The 15927-nt window shown below is 33.1% G+C and overlaps 2 protein-coding genes across 2 annotated transcripts; both read left to right on the forward strand.

Moving 5' to 3' along the window:
* The first annotated feature begins 6682 nt into the window (after positions 1-6682).
* On the forward strand, positions 6683-8365 carry LOC106869989 (chemotactile receptor for terpenes 1-like). Its single transcript, XM_014915936.3, has one exon. The coding sequence runs from the start codon at positions 6690-6692 to the stop codon at positions 7836-7838; it is 1149 nt and encodes a 382-aa protein (XP_014771422.2). The 5' UTR covers positions 6683-6689; the 3' UTR covers positions 7839-8365.
* Positions 8366-11498: 3133 nt separating this feature from the next.
* On the forward strand, positions 11499-14193 carry LOC106869990 (chemotactile receptor for terpenes 1). The gene has a single exon (XM_014915937.3). It carries the CDS (start codon positions 11958-11960, stop codon positions 13101-13103), a length of 1146 nt encoding a protein of 381 aa, XP_014771423.2. The 5' UTR covers positions 11499-11957; the 3' UTR covers positions 13104-14193.
* The last annotated feature ends 1734 nt before the right edge of the window (positions 14194-15927 follow it).

The following is a 15927-nucleotide window of genomic DNA, read 5'->3' on the forward strand; positions in this document are numbered from 1 at the left end:
TCTTTAAAATTTCATCATGTCAATTAAGCTAGGGTGCATAAATATGCGTGGGTTGGGGTCGAAATGGAAATAAGCTTGTTTCCTGAACGACCTCAGGTCACGAGATGTGGCCATTATAACTGAGTGGACCACAAGATGAGTGGACCACAAGCGTTCTCGTCTCTTCTGAATGAATGGCTATGAGAAATTTATTTCTCCTAGCCGACTAGGAGGAGGAGAGCGTGGTGGTCCTACTTAGGATGACCTTGGACTTACAGGTAAGTACTGTCTTTCTGAAACCAGAATGTAGGCTGTTCGTCCTAGATTTAACTTACAAGAGCAAATAAACAGTCCTTCAGGTTGGTAGCTGTCTATGCTCTTAAGGATTGTAGGCAGTCTGGTTTTTATCCAGACCTAGAGCACTTTCTAACGACATCGAAAATGGCAGTCCTGTTAGGAAACTTTAACACTATCCTCGATGCACGGGTGTCTGGAGTGATAGGAAGAGAAATCCTGGCCTCAAGGGTCTACTAGACAGCTATAATCTAGTAGACCGTTACAGACTGGATGAGCCAAGCCTTCCACAGTGGACGTGGAGTAATAACGACGGCTCACGCAGATCTTACATAGATACGGCATTCGTTGGAGATAGAAATAACGATACTTTTAGCTGTCCACAATTTTGCATTGTACCTTACACGGATCACAAATTTGTTACGTGTGAGATGCTTATAGATAAATGTCATAGACAGGGACCCGGGCACTGGAAGATGAACAAGTCTGTTTTGACTTGTGAAGCTTTCTGTACCCGGATTAAGGAATTAGTACAGAAGGTACTATGTGGCGCCATCATTAATAATAGATGGTGGCACGCTCTTAAGAGAGCCATTCGTTTAGAATGCATTAGATTTAGCAAGTAGCTAAATTTAGAAGGAACCGGAAAAAGATAGACGAAAGAAATGAGGAAGATGGAAGGCAAGATACGAGAAGAAAACAAAGGAAGAGTAAAAAGGAAAGCTTAAGCCCGTACCCACCCCACCCATATCAAACCCACCCTTCGCCTGCAGACACCAAACACACCCATTCCCCTCCGACACAAAAAAGAAGAAAAGAACAGCAGTCATACAAAAAAACCGCGAAACGACCTTCCCACTTGTTTAGCTTGCGCTTTATTGAAAAGTTAAGAAAAAAAAGGATGTGGTGGATAAGTTAGTACAATGGAAAGATGTAAAACTGACAGAGATGAAGGGAAAGAAACAAGAAAAATGGTTTTAAGTGCATTGGTGCCAGAACACAGAATGAAAATAATAGGAGACTGAAAAGAAAACGCGGAATACAGCCAAATGGTAGTCGACATAAATGAAGTACCGGACGGAATATTCTATGATAAATTACTGGAGATATACGGTATTAACTTTAAATGGATGTGAGTTCGTTTCAGAAAAAGAACGATACAAAAAGGAAAAAAAAAAAGAAAAAGACTGTAAGAACTTTTGATTTAATTGTATAAAAAGGTTCCCGTTGAAATGGGTGGTTGAAATGAAAAGGGAGGTCAGGGTTTCGTCTCGGAACTGGGCTGAGATGGTGTCTCATATAATTGTATTATATTCATTTATTCATTTTTACTTGTTTTTCCCCGCATGTCTGTGTATGTCCCCTTTGTGTTTAGGCCTTGTGTCTGTAATAAAGAATATACCTCTAGCCGAACAATTATTCTGTGCTGATGAAGGGAAATAACCTGGAAATCGTGATACACAGATATTATTTTGAACTGATTTGGGTTCGAGATTCCCTTGTTCGAAAATATAGAGACACGGATCGTGTACCTCTGAATGTCTCCTGGGGCTAAATTAAGGCAACATTCGTCCTAAAACAGAACTGCTATGTTGTCTAGGCAAACAATCTTTACTACAAAGTACTGTTGCTGAATATCTCTCGTTGTGAGGTTTAAAATCAGTTGGCTATATGACAGTTAACAAATATGTCTTATACAGCTTCAATACAATTTAAGTGAATAATTTTCAATATTTATAGTACAATTTTTGCACCTGCTTTCGACCCAGTCAATGATGGTTCTTTCTGCTAGTATATATATATATATATATATATATATATATATATATATATATATATATATATATATACATACATACACACACATACACACACACACACACACACACACACACACACACACACACACACACACACACACACATATATATATATATATATATATATATATATATATATATATATATATATATATGCCTATATATATATATATATATATATATATATATATATACATACATACACACACATACACACACACACATACACTCTCTCTTTCCTTTCCTGAGCGTCCAATAATACTATCCATATCACGTCCTCACTTTGTAGTTTTTTTGTTTTTTTGTTATTGTTTTTTTGAACTATATATATATATATATATATGCCTATATGTGTACAGGACGTCACCAAATATGTAAACAACATGAAATAAGAAAACGAAGGTGTTAAATACGCAAACAGAGATGAAAAATGGAAAACAGTACAAGTGAACACAGCAAATGACCATTCATACTGTTGTCGGCTTTACTATCTACTCCTATTTTCGAGCATTCAAAAACGATATGTGTCTTCAAAAACAGTTGCTCCCATAAGTTCCAAAATAAGATTTAGGATTTCTGGGGGAGGGGGGAGGGTCAAAGTGTAGAACAAAATAGTGGAGACATACAAGGAAATCTAGAGAAAACAAACATGCAGGTTCGTTAGATCAGAACAAAAGGAAACTGATGAATGCTGCGAGAAATGATAGAAGAAATAAAGAGAAGTCCTGTCCTTTGAAGGTCCGTGCTGGAAAAGAAAGATTGTCACGTGAAGAAAACAAAGACGGACGATGGTCATGGGAGAGCATCGAGAGACAGAAAGAGAGAAAGAGGGGAGAGAGAGACACGTAGAAAACAGTGAAAGGGAAGAAAGGGGGAATTGAGAAGAATTGCGGAAGAAAACAATACAGAGTAGAGTCGCATCATAACGGTTATATGTATAAACGAATTTGACAAACTGAGTACATATAAGGACCTTGGCAGAGGGATGTCAGACATATCTACAAAACATCCCAAGAGAACCATATCTCCGAGAAATTCAGAAGATTTTTCTGAGGATAAATACCAACATACTTTGAAAAAATTGATATCAATTTAGATATATGTGCTGTATTTCATGGAGAGATGTCACTACATCCCCTGTCACTTGCCCTCCTCAAGCTTTCAGTCATACTGTAAAATCTCCTTTCCTTCACTTGCCGTATTGCGCTGGATGAGCCTGGGTAAGTGATTGTAAGTAACGTGCAAATTAAAAGTAAACAACAGCAATTAACAATAATGACAGCGAAACGGGCTGATTACTACCTAGCTCAGATACCAGGAAACCCCAAAATGGCTGAAGTTCAAAAGATAGTGCTCATGGGAACTGCCCATATCCTACGTAAAATACTGTCTATGTGATCTCAAATTTTAAAGCAAACGCATAATTTTCTTATGGTTTCTTAAACATTCACTAGAACAAAACTGTACAAATCCAAATATATGGTACCCTAGGCATAACACCTACATGAACTTCTAACTTGTTGTCTCTTGAGGTCTCTGGGTGAGACTTGGATCCAACTTGTACAAATGCAAAACAAAAGTCAAACATAAAATAATAATAATAATAATAATAATAATAATAATAATAATAATAATAATAATAATAATATATTTAGTAAGTGACGACGCACAAAATTCTCGTTACAATAGACACTCTGTTAATTCTGCTAAATATATATATATATGTGTGTGTGTGTTATAAATTAGAGCAAACACTAAGCGGTTTTCATTACAGTACTCAGGGTTTTGAATGACGGAGCGAAGAGCTACGATGCACTCTCGTCGGCTATTAATGACAACAGACGCTAAGAAAAACCGTGAAATATAAGGGAAGTAACTCTAAGGAATGGAGAAAGAAAAAAGATTTAAAAGTTCGATGGAAATATATAAAATTATACGCACAACCATATTCTCACAAAAAATAACAGACACACAGCACCCGCGTTCAAAATGTCTACATATGCACACGCATACACAAACAGGTATGCGTATATGCACACACACAAACATATAAGTATACACACATAGCCGCTGGCTATGTCCCAGTTGATTGTCCCTGTTTTGCTCTTATTTAATTTCTAACCGACTTCTTTTACCTATCATATCATGAAATCATTTGAGAATGTAGCGGGTTCCTGAGTAACTCAATGTAAATTACCCTCTTATTCCTACCAGCATGTGCTGGTTGTCATATAGTGCTGTTTCAAAGGCATTATCTGAGTCACACAAATCCTGCATCTCTTTGATTACATTCTAGAGGTTATGGCAGAAGTTTCCAATATAAATTACTTGTATAGTAATTTTAGTAAGGCTTTGACAAGTTTGATCACAGAATCCTGTAAGAGAACCTGTCAGACATCAGGGTCTGGGGAACCTATGAATGTGAATTGAGTTCTTTTTTTTCTTCTGAACCGATCCTAGCATGTGTTGGTCGATGTCTATCAATCAATCTCATCAAGAGTCATTAGCGGTGTCCCACAAAAGGCTGTTTTGTATCAACACCTCGTATTTTTTTTAATTAATGACATCAGTGACATCATTAAACACTGATATATAAAAAATCCCCTGACGATTCCAAAACACTACGCTTACATTAGCGCTTACATGACCATCGAGTGCAAGTGACATGCATTCAAACACCACCAGGAGCCTTGGAGTGGCTTTTGGTGACAACTTTAGCTAGAGGACACACAACATGAGCAAATATATAGGCCATAGTTCACCCTTCCGGAATTTTCATGACTTTCCAATATAGAGCTGCTCCTGCAAGTATCCTTCTTTACCGGCTCTCATCGTCAATACTGTCGACGGCTATGTTCATCCTTAATGAAATAAAATATAACAGGTTTTCATTACTAGGATCGGCTGGTGCGGCTCATGCTATATTCCCATCAATGACGCGAGAGCGTTATATCATTTGTATGATATGGAAATATTCCTTCAACAATATTAGATTCAAATTTATAATTCATTTCAGGATTGGCATGGTGCCATCTGTTCTCTACAAAATATGTTCTCGCGTCATATCACGACACTAAGAACTAATTACTTTAACTGGTCCTATTGTAATTAACAGCGTAGTATGCCACATTAAGCAAGAAAAGGATCTCATAGGATTCAAACGGTTACTAAGAGAATTCTGTTAACTAATTCCGGCGGGATATATCACTGAAAACAATCAATTTTTACTCCAATGCTCTATGGCATTTTGAGTAAGACTGTAAAATGAAACTTGATAAAATGTCTTCCCCGGCTCGTACCATTGCGTTAATCATGGAGTCGGCCAATTCTAGCTGAAACCTATCTAACTATTTAAACTTATACTGAATTTCCCGATTTATACAATCAAGTGTTGCATATTTTACTCATTATTCTAAACCCCAAATTACGGTCAGCCGGAAGATTAAGTCAAGACAATTGAAGCTTCACTTTCACACCGAACAAGAAACCTTGAGATTGTGAAATATCTTTTTAGCGGCAAACTCCTTTCTGTCGCTAGCGATCTATTCCAATTGTATACTGTTGATTTACAACAATTAACTGTAGTCTTTGTTTCGAAGCCTGTGCATTGTATATTCCAGTGTGTTTACCCGAGTCAATCTTATGGGAAATCTAACACTTAATTTCATTATTTACCAATTTAATTATATATATATATATATATATATATATATATATATATATATATATATATATATATATGTGTGTGTGTGTGTGTGTGTGTGTGTCTGTATGTGTGTATGTGTGAATGTACAAACGTGTGCATATATATGTTTATATATATATATATATATATATATATATATATATACACGTCTGTACATTCACACGTACTCACACACACACACACACACAAACACACACACACGCACACACACACACACACACACACACACACACACATATATATACAATTAAATATACGCTGACATATACATATTTTGTATTAATTAATATCGAGAAATTAGAAAATATCTTATATAACGTGGCTCTAAGCAGTAGTTTCCATTATATATCTTTGCACATAGAGAGACACACACAATGAGAACGAGAGAGAAGATAGAAACGTGGAAAGATGATGAATGACTTACAAAGAGTTAGTGTTTTAAATTCGGTTGTATTAGAGACTATAATTTAAAAGATAAACACTTAGAAAATATCACTTCTTCCTATCACATTACGTCTTAGGCCTGATGACTAAATGATACTCAAAAACTTTAATGGTATCAAATGCTAACAAGTTAAATAATGTGATTGCATTTCATACTCACATCATAAAGAAATCACGAGGTATTTTGATTTATTTCTATCCAAAACCTTTCATACAACTGTATCTATATATATATATATATATATATATATATATATATATATATATATATATATATATATATATATATATATTTATATATATATATGAGCACTATTATTTCAAATTCTTAATCGAATATTATTGACATCCATAATTTGAGGAAATATTTCAAAATCACGATATCTATTCAAAGGTCAAGCATTCATAAAAAGAATATAGGATAAATAATCCATAAATTAATCACAATGCAATTGCTAATTGTCTTAGTTTTTGTGTTAATTGGAAGCGATGCCTCGGAAAAGAATGCCTTAAAATACAGATTATTAAGAAATTATGATAAAACAAACAGACCTGTTCATAACGATAATGATATTGTATTGGTAAATGTAACACTTGTCATATTGGACATTATTGAATTTGACATATTGAATGGTGTACTGACAAGTGATCTGACTTTGGGACTACAATGGAACGATATTAATCTTACGTGGGACGAATCGGTAAACAATATAAGTTACATAAGTCTTGCACTACAATATATATGGCACCCTACCATACAAATGTGTAACGGCGTAATGGATAGATTCAAACTTGACGAGGACACAGAAATCTTTTTGACTAATGAAGGAACCGTTTTCTTGTATATAGACAATGTTTTCCAAACTTATTGTCGGATTAATGTAAATAAATATCCATTTGATGAACACGAATGTGATTTATTAGTTTGTTTGAATCATCAAGTATTTTGGGTAGCATCTATCAGTGAATTTGATCATTTTTCGATGTTAGAATCCACATCCAGTAACTGGGATTTTAGGTTTGAAATGAGAGAACGTAAAAGAAAGCCCAGCAAAGCAGCTGGCGTTGTAGTTCACAGCAAAAGAAAAGTTACTAGCGCCACAATAACAAAAATAATACCCCCAGTAATGTTAACATTCTTGATACTCTCTGTTCATTTTTTGCCACCTGAATCTGGAGAAAAGGTTTCTGTTGCAATTACCGTGTTCCTTGCAAATATTGTATTCCTTTCTGAAACTGAAAAATTATTGGGCAATAAGTCTCGTGAAGCATCTATATATCTAATATATCTCCTGATTCTGACATTTGTAAGCGGAGTGTCTACTATCGTCTCAGTTGTTATATCTAAACTGTATGCACAACCGAGAGGTACCAACATAAAATCATCGCCAGAAACAACACAAAACTCAGGCTTTTCGAAGAATAAAGTTGGGATTTTAGAATCTTCAAGTGAGCTAACCGTAAAAACAAAATTCAATAATTATTTTAAGAAACATTTTCTAACCCACCAGAATCTTGATAAAATATTTTTCTTACTAATTATTATATTCTTACTACTCTATATTATAATTGCTTTAGCCTCTTCTGAGAAATAACAAGCAAAAGACATTTTTTGCACATTTCTCATTAATTTCAGACAATAAGTAATGTTTTGAAAGAATACCTAGCGTAAAAATTATCCAGGGAAAAGCGTAAGTCATTTACGATTATACTGAAGGACAAGTAAAGCAGATTCTCACCAAAGTGGAGTAATTATGAACATCGTGTATCAAATCACTGACGGTTTCGATGACATCATGTCCATCTAAAATGATCCGACATTGTAAATTACATTTTTCTTCACGGTTAGCAATTTTAATAACACGTGTGTTTCTGCATTTAGATATCTTTTGATAATATACACAATGTACATCATTAACAATAACATTTGCGTTTGGTTCCGTACTAACACAACTACTAATTTTCCAGAAATAACGAAATCTTTTTACCTAGTGTGAAAAAAGGTGTGCATACTGAAGCACATTTCTACTGTTTTGCATACACATGAGCACACACACACACAGGGGCATATATATATATATGGGTATATGTATATATGTACATTTATGAGTATATGTATATATATATATATATATATATATATATATATATATATATATATATATATATATATATATATATATATATATATATATGTGTGTGTACATAGAAATCTTAAGGGCTGAAATTCTGGAGGAGGATAGTCGATTACATTGCTTTCAGCATTCAACTAGCACTTATTTCATTGACCGCGAAGGACTGAAAAGCAAAGTTGGCTTCGGACAAATTTCAATCGAAAGGATAAAGACGGGTGAAATGACACTAGGCATTTAATGCGGGGTGCAAACGATTCTAAAAGCCTGTCGCATTTTTGCTTATTGAAAAGACGACACTACGTTACAACTGAATGTAAACACGTAACTTAATTTCATTCTAAACAGAAAATGTATATAACACAAACTATCAATCTTTGAATTATAAAGATCTTGGGCACTTGCATCTACTATACCTAATGGAAATAACATTCCCGTGAAGTCAAACACTATCTTGAAATGAACAGTGGTATATACATTCAGGAGCTGGTAGAATTAAATAATACTCACGAAAAGGAAATCATATTTCTCACTGCTTGTACGAATTTTCTTTGATCACATTTATTCTCAAACATGGTGTATCTCCAGTTAAACAGCAGGAGGGGAAGCAACAAAAACTACAACAAAAACACAGCTCTCCACTACAAATATGCTTGCATCTAAGATTATATTTGGTTGCAAAACAAGTCTTCACCAAAATGTGTTCGGTTAATCACAACATGTATAAACAGGAAAATAGAAAATAGTGAACTGTTACATTTGCGAATGTTTTTCCGCTAAGGTATATATATTTATTTAACAATTATTTGATATAACTGCTCAGCAATATTGCATTGTTACCGAACTACAATAAGAATTGTGGTTATTTTTGCGCTACTTAATACATTTTTCCTAAAATCAATTCATGTATATCTGTGATTGAACAAATACATATATTATACACGTTTCAAATTAAAGAATAATATACATAATTGATCATTACTAGAAAATAACTTTGATTTTCATATCCAGTTTTCGGCAAAACGATTGTTATTGCCTTACATTGCTTAATTGCGTGCGTGTTTTCTGAAGTTGTTTTACCTTATGAATCACCAAATAAAATTGATTGAAAATATTTTTACTTCAACAATAATTATATTTTTAAACGTATGTGAGATAATTACTTTATATTTAGTTGCTGCATGATATGCAAATTTAAACAGAAAAAATATTTTCTCCTATTTTGCAACATCACGATATGATTATATTTACTGCTCGGTTAAACATTCCAGTTATCAACACACTAAATATATTTTGCTTATGAGTAATTGAATTCAGTGTTATACAGCTTCACAATATCTAAAAAATTATGTAAAAACATCGTTCGTTATGAATAAAAACAGACAAAATAATACTATCAACATTGTTATTTTATTTCTCATCATCCGTCATTTTACATTGTTGCAATGTTGGAACAATGCCCTCAAGTTTTAATCAATCTTATCGACATAATACATACTTATATCGGTATTATATATTTCCAAGAATTTTTATCGAATCACTAGTTAGAGGAAACAAACTCAACACATAAACGTATGCTAGCATGCATACACATATAAAATATTTATACTTATATACATGCATTCATACATACATATATAAAAGAATCGGCATTCGGAACAAATCCTCTCTAAAAAATTAAATTGAAAAGTGCTCGTCAAATCGAGATTATAGTAAAATTTGGAGTAGAATTGCAGGCTTATTGAAATTCTAATGCGGTACCTAGCGTATAATCGTATTATAGCACAACATCTAACATTGCTCTTTACACCAATTCATTAAATCAGTCAGAGTACCTCTATAATCTTTCGGTATCTTCTATATATAATTGTCAAATTATGTCCACTCTATTCTTTTAATCTTTTACTTCTTTCAGTCATTTTTACTGGGGGAACCGCCTTGAAAGCTTTTAGTCGAACAAATTGACCTTCAGGCTTATTTATATTTTTTAAAGCCTAGCATTTCTATTCAATTCTTTTGTCGAACCGCTAATTTCCGGGGGTGTAAACACACCAACACTGCTTGTGAAGCAGTATTTGGAGTACAAGCACAGACAAAAAGACACATACATATGTATTATAATGCTGCATTAGAAAGGTCCAACTTCAAGAATAAGACATACTACATTATTTACATTACTTACAATTAATGGATATTTGTCCTCATCTTGTTTGTTGTAAACACAACGTTTCGGCTAATATACCCTCCAGTCTTCATCAGGTGTCTTGTGGAAATTTTAAACCTGGGTTCTCATTCCTAAGACATTTTTCGATGTTATTAATATTATTACTATTATCATTGAAGTCACTGCCTGGAATTGAACTCGGAGAATTGTGGTTAGTAGCCCGCGCTCTTAACCACTATGCCATATGCCCGTGGGCATGTAAATATGATGATGATGATGATGATGATGATGCCATAAATAGTAGATAGATAGATAAATAGATTGATAGATAGATTGACATACAGACAGGAATGCAGAGAGATAATTAGATAGATAGATAGATAGATAGATAGATAGATAGATAGATAGATAGATAGATAGATAGATGCACAGTGTTATTTTGTTTAAATGCACTATAAACCCATTCACAACGTGTCACCCAACCCATGAGTATAGTCGTAGGCATCACTCATATATATTTTAGCAGTGCGATCAAACACGACACGGAATAAGAAAACAAGATATGAACGACGCCTCCCTGATAGCTTCTGCTGTTCAATATATAGCATTAAATATTTATCAATAAAGTGAGTAATTATTCTTATTTCTAACCATATATGACGAGAAGACATCGGCGTGCCTATTCACGTTTAACAATATGAGACGGTGTTTTAAACGGTACATGATATATCATTAAAAAGAAACGATGGACAATAATAACACAAAAACTGACATTACAAGCATAAGATTTTACTTTACGTGTAATGAATCATTAATCGATAAGTGTAATCTTCTATTACATCAAGTGATTGTAGTGTTTTCCAATATGTACGCGAAATTTAAAACATTTGACATGTTTGGGCTTGATACAAATACATAAGTAGATGTACACAGAATGAAGGAAAAGGTGTCAAGAAAAATGAGAAAACGACAGTCGTAGGCTAGCATGACTAGCAGACTTGTATTTAAGGGCGTTAATGTTTCACAGTCGTCATTTTTCTCTTCACACCTACACTGATACGGAGATGATCTACACGGCTACATGTACACGAAGACCAGTATATAGGGCACGGTATGCTGAATTAAAAAAAACTATTTTCGTTTGAATTTAAAAATATAGACTGCAACGTAAGGTATTTCGAACTGTTTCAATTTAAATGTTCTTATTTAGATTTGTGGAGCAATTGTTTTGAACACCTCATGTCTATTAAAATACTCTAACGAGTATAATAACAAGAAGAAAAAAAAGAAGTTACTCATCAAATTCCCTGATGTGTTTCGTATATATAGATGAAATATATCTAACTATGTAATATATAGTCAAACTTCAGAAATTGAGCGCAAGAATAAAAGGGAATATTTTCATTTAATCAAGAAACATGAAATTAATAGCTGTCTTAATTTTTACGTTAATTGGAAGCATTTCGTCCAAGAGAAGCGCACTCCGAGATATGTTATTAAAGAAGTACGATAAAACAAAGAGACCAGTTGAATACGATGATGACATCCTATACGCAAATGTATCACTTACTCTAAAGAAAATTATAGAATTAGATATTCTAAAAGGTGACATCGCAAGTAATCTTATACTCGGCTTCGAATGGAACGACGTTAATCTGAAATGGACTGATTCACAATATAATATAAGTTACATAAATGTCAAATTAAGTGATGTATGGTATCCTAACATACAAATATGTAATAGTGTAACAGGTAAATTTAGTTTTGATGATAACAAGGAAGTAACAGTAAATAGGAACGGAGACGTTAACTTATATATAGACAAAATATTCGAAACTTACTGCAGGATTAACGTTGAAAAATACCCTTTTGATGAACACGAATGTGATATATCTGTTTGCTTTGAGCATCAGATGTATGTGGAAGAAACAGTGGGGGAATTTGATTACGAAGTAAAACTCCAATCTGCATCCAATCAATGGGACTTTAATTTTGAAAAATCTGACGTTGAAAATGATAATATTGTAGCAGTTGGTTTTATAATTTACGGCAAGAGAAAAGTTAGCAGTGCAACAATAACTAAAATTATACCTCCAATAATGTTAACATTATTGGTCCTTTCTGTCCATTTACTGCCACCTGAATCTGGAGAGAAAGTTTCTGTTGCAATCACTGTTTTTCTTACAAATATCGTTTTCCTTTCTGAAACTGAAAAAATATTGGGTAATAATTCTCAAGACGCCTCCATATATCTAATGTATCTCTTAATTCTGACACTTGTCAGCGGATGTTCTTCTGTTTTCTCGATAATAGTGTGTAAATTGTATGCGAACCAGACTGGAGCCAACACCAATTCAGCTCCCGAAATTACTCAAGAATCAAATGGACAAAGAAATAGAGTTGGTGTCTCAGAAATTTCAGACGAACAAAATATTAAAATAACAGCTACAAAGCCTTGTAAAAAGCATTTATTAACCTATAAGAAACTGGACCAAATAATTTTGTTAATAATTGTTATATTTCTACTACTCTTTATCATTATTTCTGTGTCGACGTCTTCGTAGTAGTAATAAAAAATGAAACTACCATTATTTTCACTGTGTACGACAAGTTTTGAAATAGTAACTAATATAATAATATTTTCTGTATCACAAATTAGAAACCTTAGAAATGATAGTAAACAACAAATATTAAAGCCACAACGGATGCCATTATTTCTATATTTCGCCTCTGAATGATTGAAATCCACGCAATCTCGCGTATTTAGAGTATTTCCGCATTGTTTACGGAGCTTTCCTGTAAAACTTCCGAATGAGTTTTATAAGGACATTGACACATAATCTTTCAACTACTCTTTTGAACTATATACCATGCATAGAATGAAATCATAACATCGAGAATCAAAATATAAAGAGAATGAAAAAGGAACGACGTAAAAGATACGCAACTCTGTCATTTGATTTTATCACAATTAGTTTTCTCGAGAACGTATAGAAATATCTGCTTCTTTTGTGAAGGCACAAATCTTTTATACTTCCATATTCAGAGATGTAAATAGTGAAGTGCATTGTGTTTTAAATTCATTGCATATGTTCTTTGTGTAAAACTGGTACTTGGAACTGTCCATTTGTTTACACTCTATACAATTATTAGATTTTGAAATTGCTGAGAAAATGGAATTTAAGACACTACATTCTATTCGTAAATTTACACAGGAAATCGGAGATAGTGTGGAGTTTGTTAAAAAAAAATCGGCAACCTACATCTACGAATTCTCTTTTGAAAGACAGATAGAGGAATGTTAACATCAAACTCATGGTATTGGACCTGAGAAAGTAATACTATCATATCTATCAGCAATTTAATTATACTTTCTTCTATTGATTGTCCTTTGCAAAACGTTGAAACATCCTTTTCTACGATTTATACTTTCGATGTTTTTGCTATCGCACCCATAAAGCAACAGTTTTGATATATCATTGGGTGCCGTTTTAGTGATGGGTATGTGTGTGTATGCGCATACTGACTTATGTATATGATTTCTTGTGCTGCTTTTAAATTTCTTCTCACATAACATTAAAGAAATAGTAATATTAAAGTCTTATTGAAATTGATTTTACTGTAATAAGTATATTAAATTTCTACCCTTCTCTCTACATTGGCTGCATTATTAACTTTTCTTCCATCATCATTTTCATGTTACTGTTTTCTGTTTTTACATTTCCTTTCATATAATCAAACAACTCTATGCGCTTTACAGACTCTCTCATCTCACAGAATATTATCTTTGTACCACTGTTGTATTGTAAATATTTTGTTCCTTATTCTTGTCTCAATCTTTTCTCCCACTTATCTAACACCATTATTTCATTGTTTGCTATTATTTTTTATAGGGAAATTCCATACAATATTGTCTCACTCACTACACCCACATAGCTTTACATTTTGGTTGTACCCCTTCTGAACGCATCTACAACAAATGACATATCCACCAAGACCTTAGAATAACACACACGCAAATATTAAAAATGATAAACTCTAAAGAGATACTCAAGGAATTATATAAAAAATATATATTTATATAAAAACAACCCTAACTACTGCTCACTCGACTAGATACTAACACACTATCTTCTTCTCCGTCGTCTTCTTCGTCTTCTTCTTCATTTCTACCACCTCCTCCCTTACTTTATTACTACTACTGATGTTTAGGATAACACCTTCGCAAATATTATAAACAATATATTTAAAAGGGATTTCTCAAGAATTCAAATCACTACTCCCATCAACAATAGGTCACTCTGCTACTATCATAGCGCTCCCGTTTCTTCTTCTTCTTCTTCTTCTTCTTCTTCTTCTTCTTCTTCTTCTTCTTCTTCTTCTTCTTCTTCTTCTTCTTCTTAGCCAAGAATTCACAACGACCTCGAACCCACAAGAGTTAAGAGAAATGGAGACAGACAGAAACAAGGAAAATGCCTCTGGTATTTGAATACTATGCAAAGATGTTTTTAAAAAGTCTTTTCATTTAAATTTGCCAAAATTTAACTTTTCCAGAATTTGTGATCCATATTTATAGTTGGAAACTTCGCAAGGATCGAAACCGGTACTGATATGTTTTTTATAAAAGTATTTTAGCATTTTCTACGTTGACTTTTTTCCATATATTTATATATATATATATATATATATATATATATATATATATATATATATATATATATATATATATATATATATATATATATATATATATATATATATACTCATGTGTTCCTCTTCAACCTTTTACACACACACACACACACACACATATACATGTATGTATACGTATATATATATATATATATATATATATATATATATATATATATATATATATATATATATATATATATACATATATATATAAATAGAGACATATATATACATACATATATATTTATATATGTAGATGTGCATATAAATACATACATATATATATATACATACATACACAAATATATATATGTATATATATATATGTATATATATATTTCCCTGGCTATCGCCAAGCAAACACGGGAAATTACTTCGTCCCGCTTTCAGTCCGTGCCTCACAGCGTTCATATACACATAATTTTTCACGTCTGGCCGCATAGCCTTTTCCGTTTGTTTTCCTGTCTTGTTTTCTGTCCGCCACTACATTCCTCCATGGCACAGGTTTAATTTGTGTATACAAATTTATTTGCGGTCCATGGGAAGAGCCATTTTAACGATGCGTCGTGCCCAACTCTTCGAAACGCCGGTGTTAAAATGGGGATAGCCGATGAAGGAATATGTTCTCTATGTGGCTTGTGTGTTTTCTGTACTCTGGTTATTATTATTTTCTTGTGTACGTTTTGTTTGCAA

Source organism: Octopus bimaculoides, chromosome 15 (genome assembly GCF_046866305.1).
Source record: "Octopus bimaculoides isolate indiv1 chromosome 15, ASM4686630v1, whole genome shotgun sequence".
Classification (NCBI taxonomy): domain Eukaryota; kingdom Metazoa; phylum Mollusca; class Cephalopoda; order Octopoda; family Octopodidae; genus Octopus; species Octopus bimaculoides.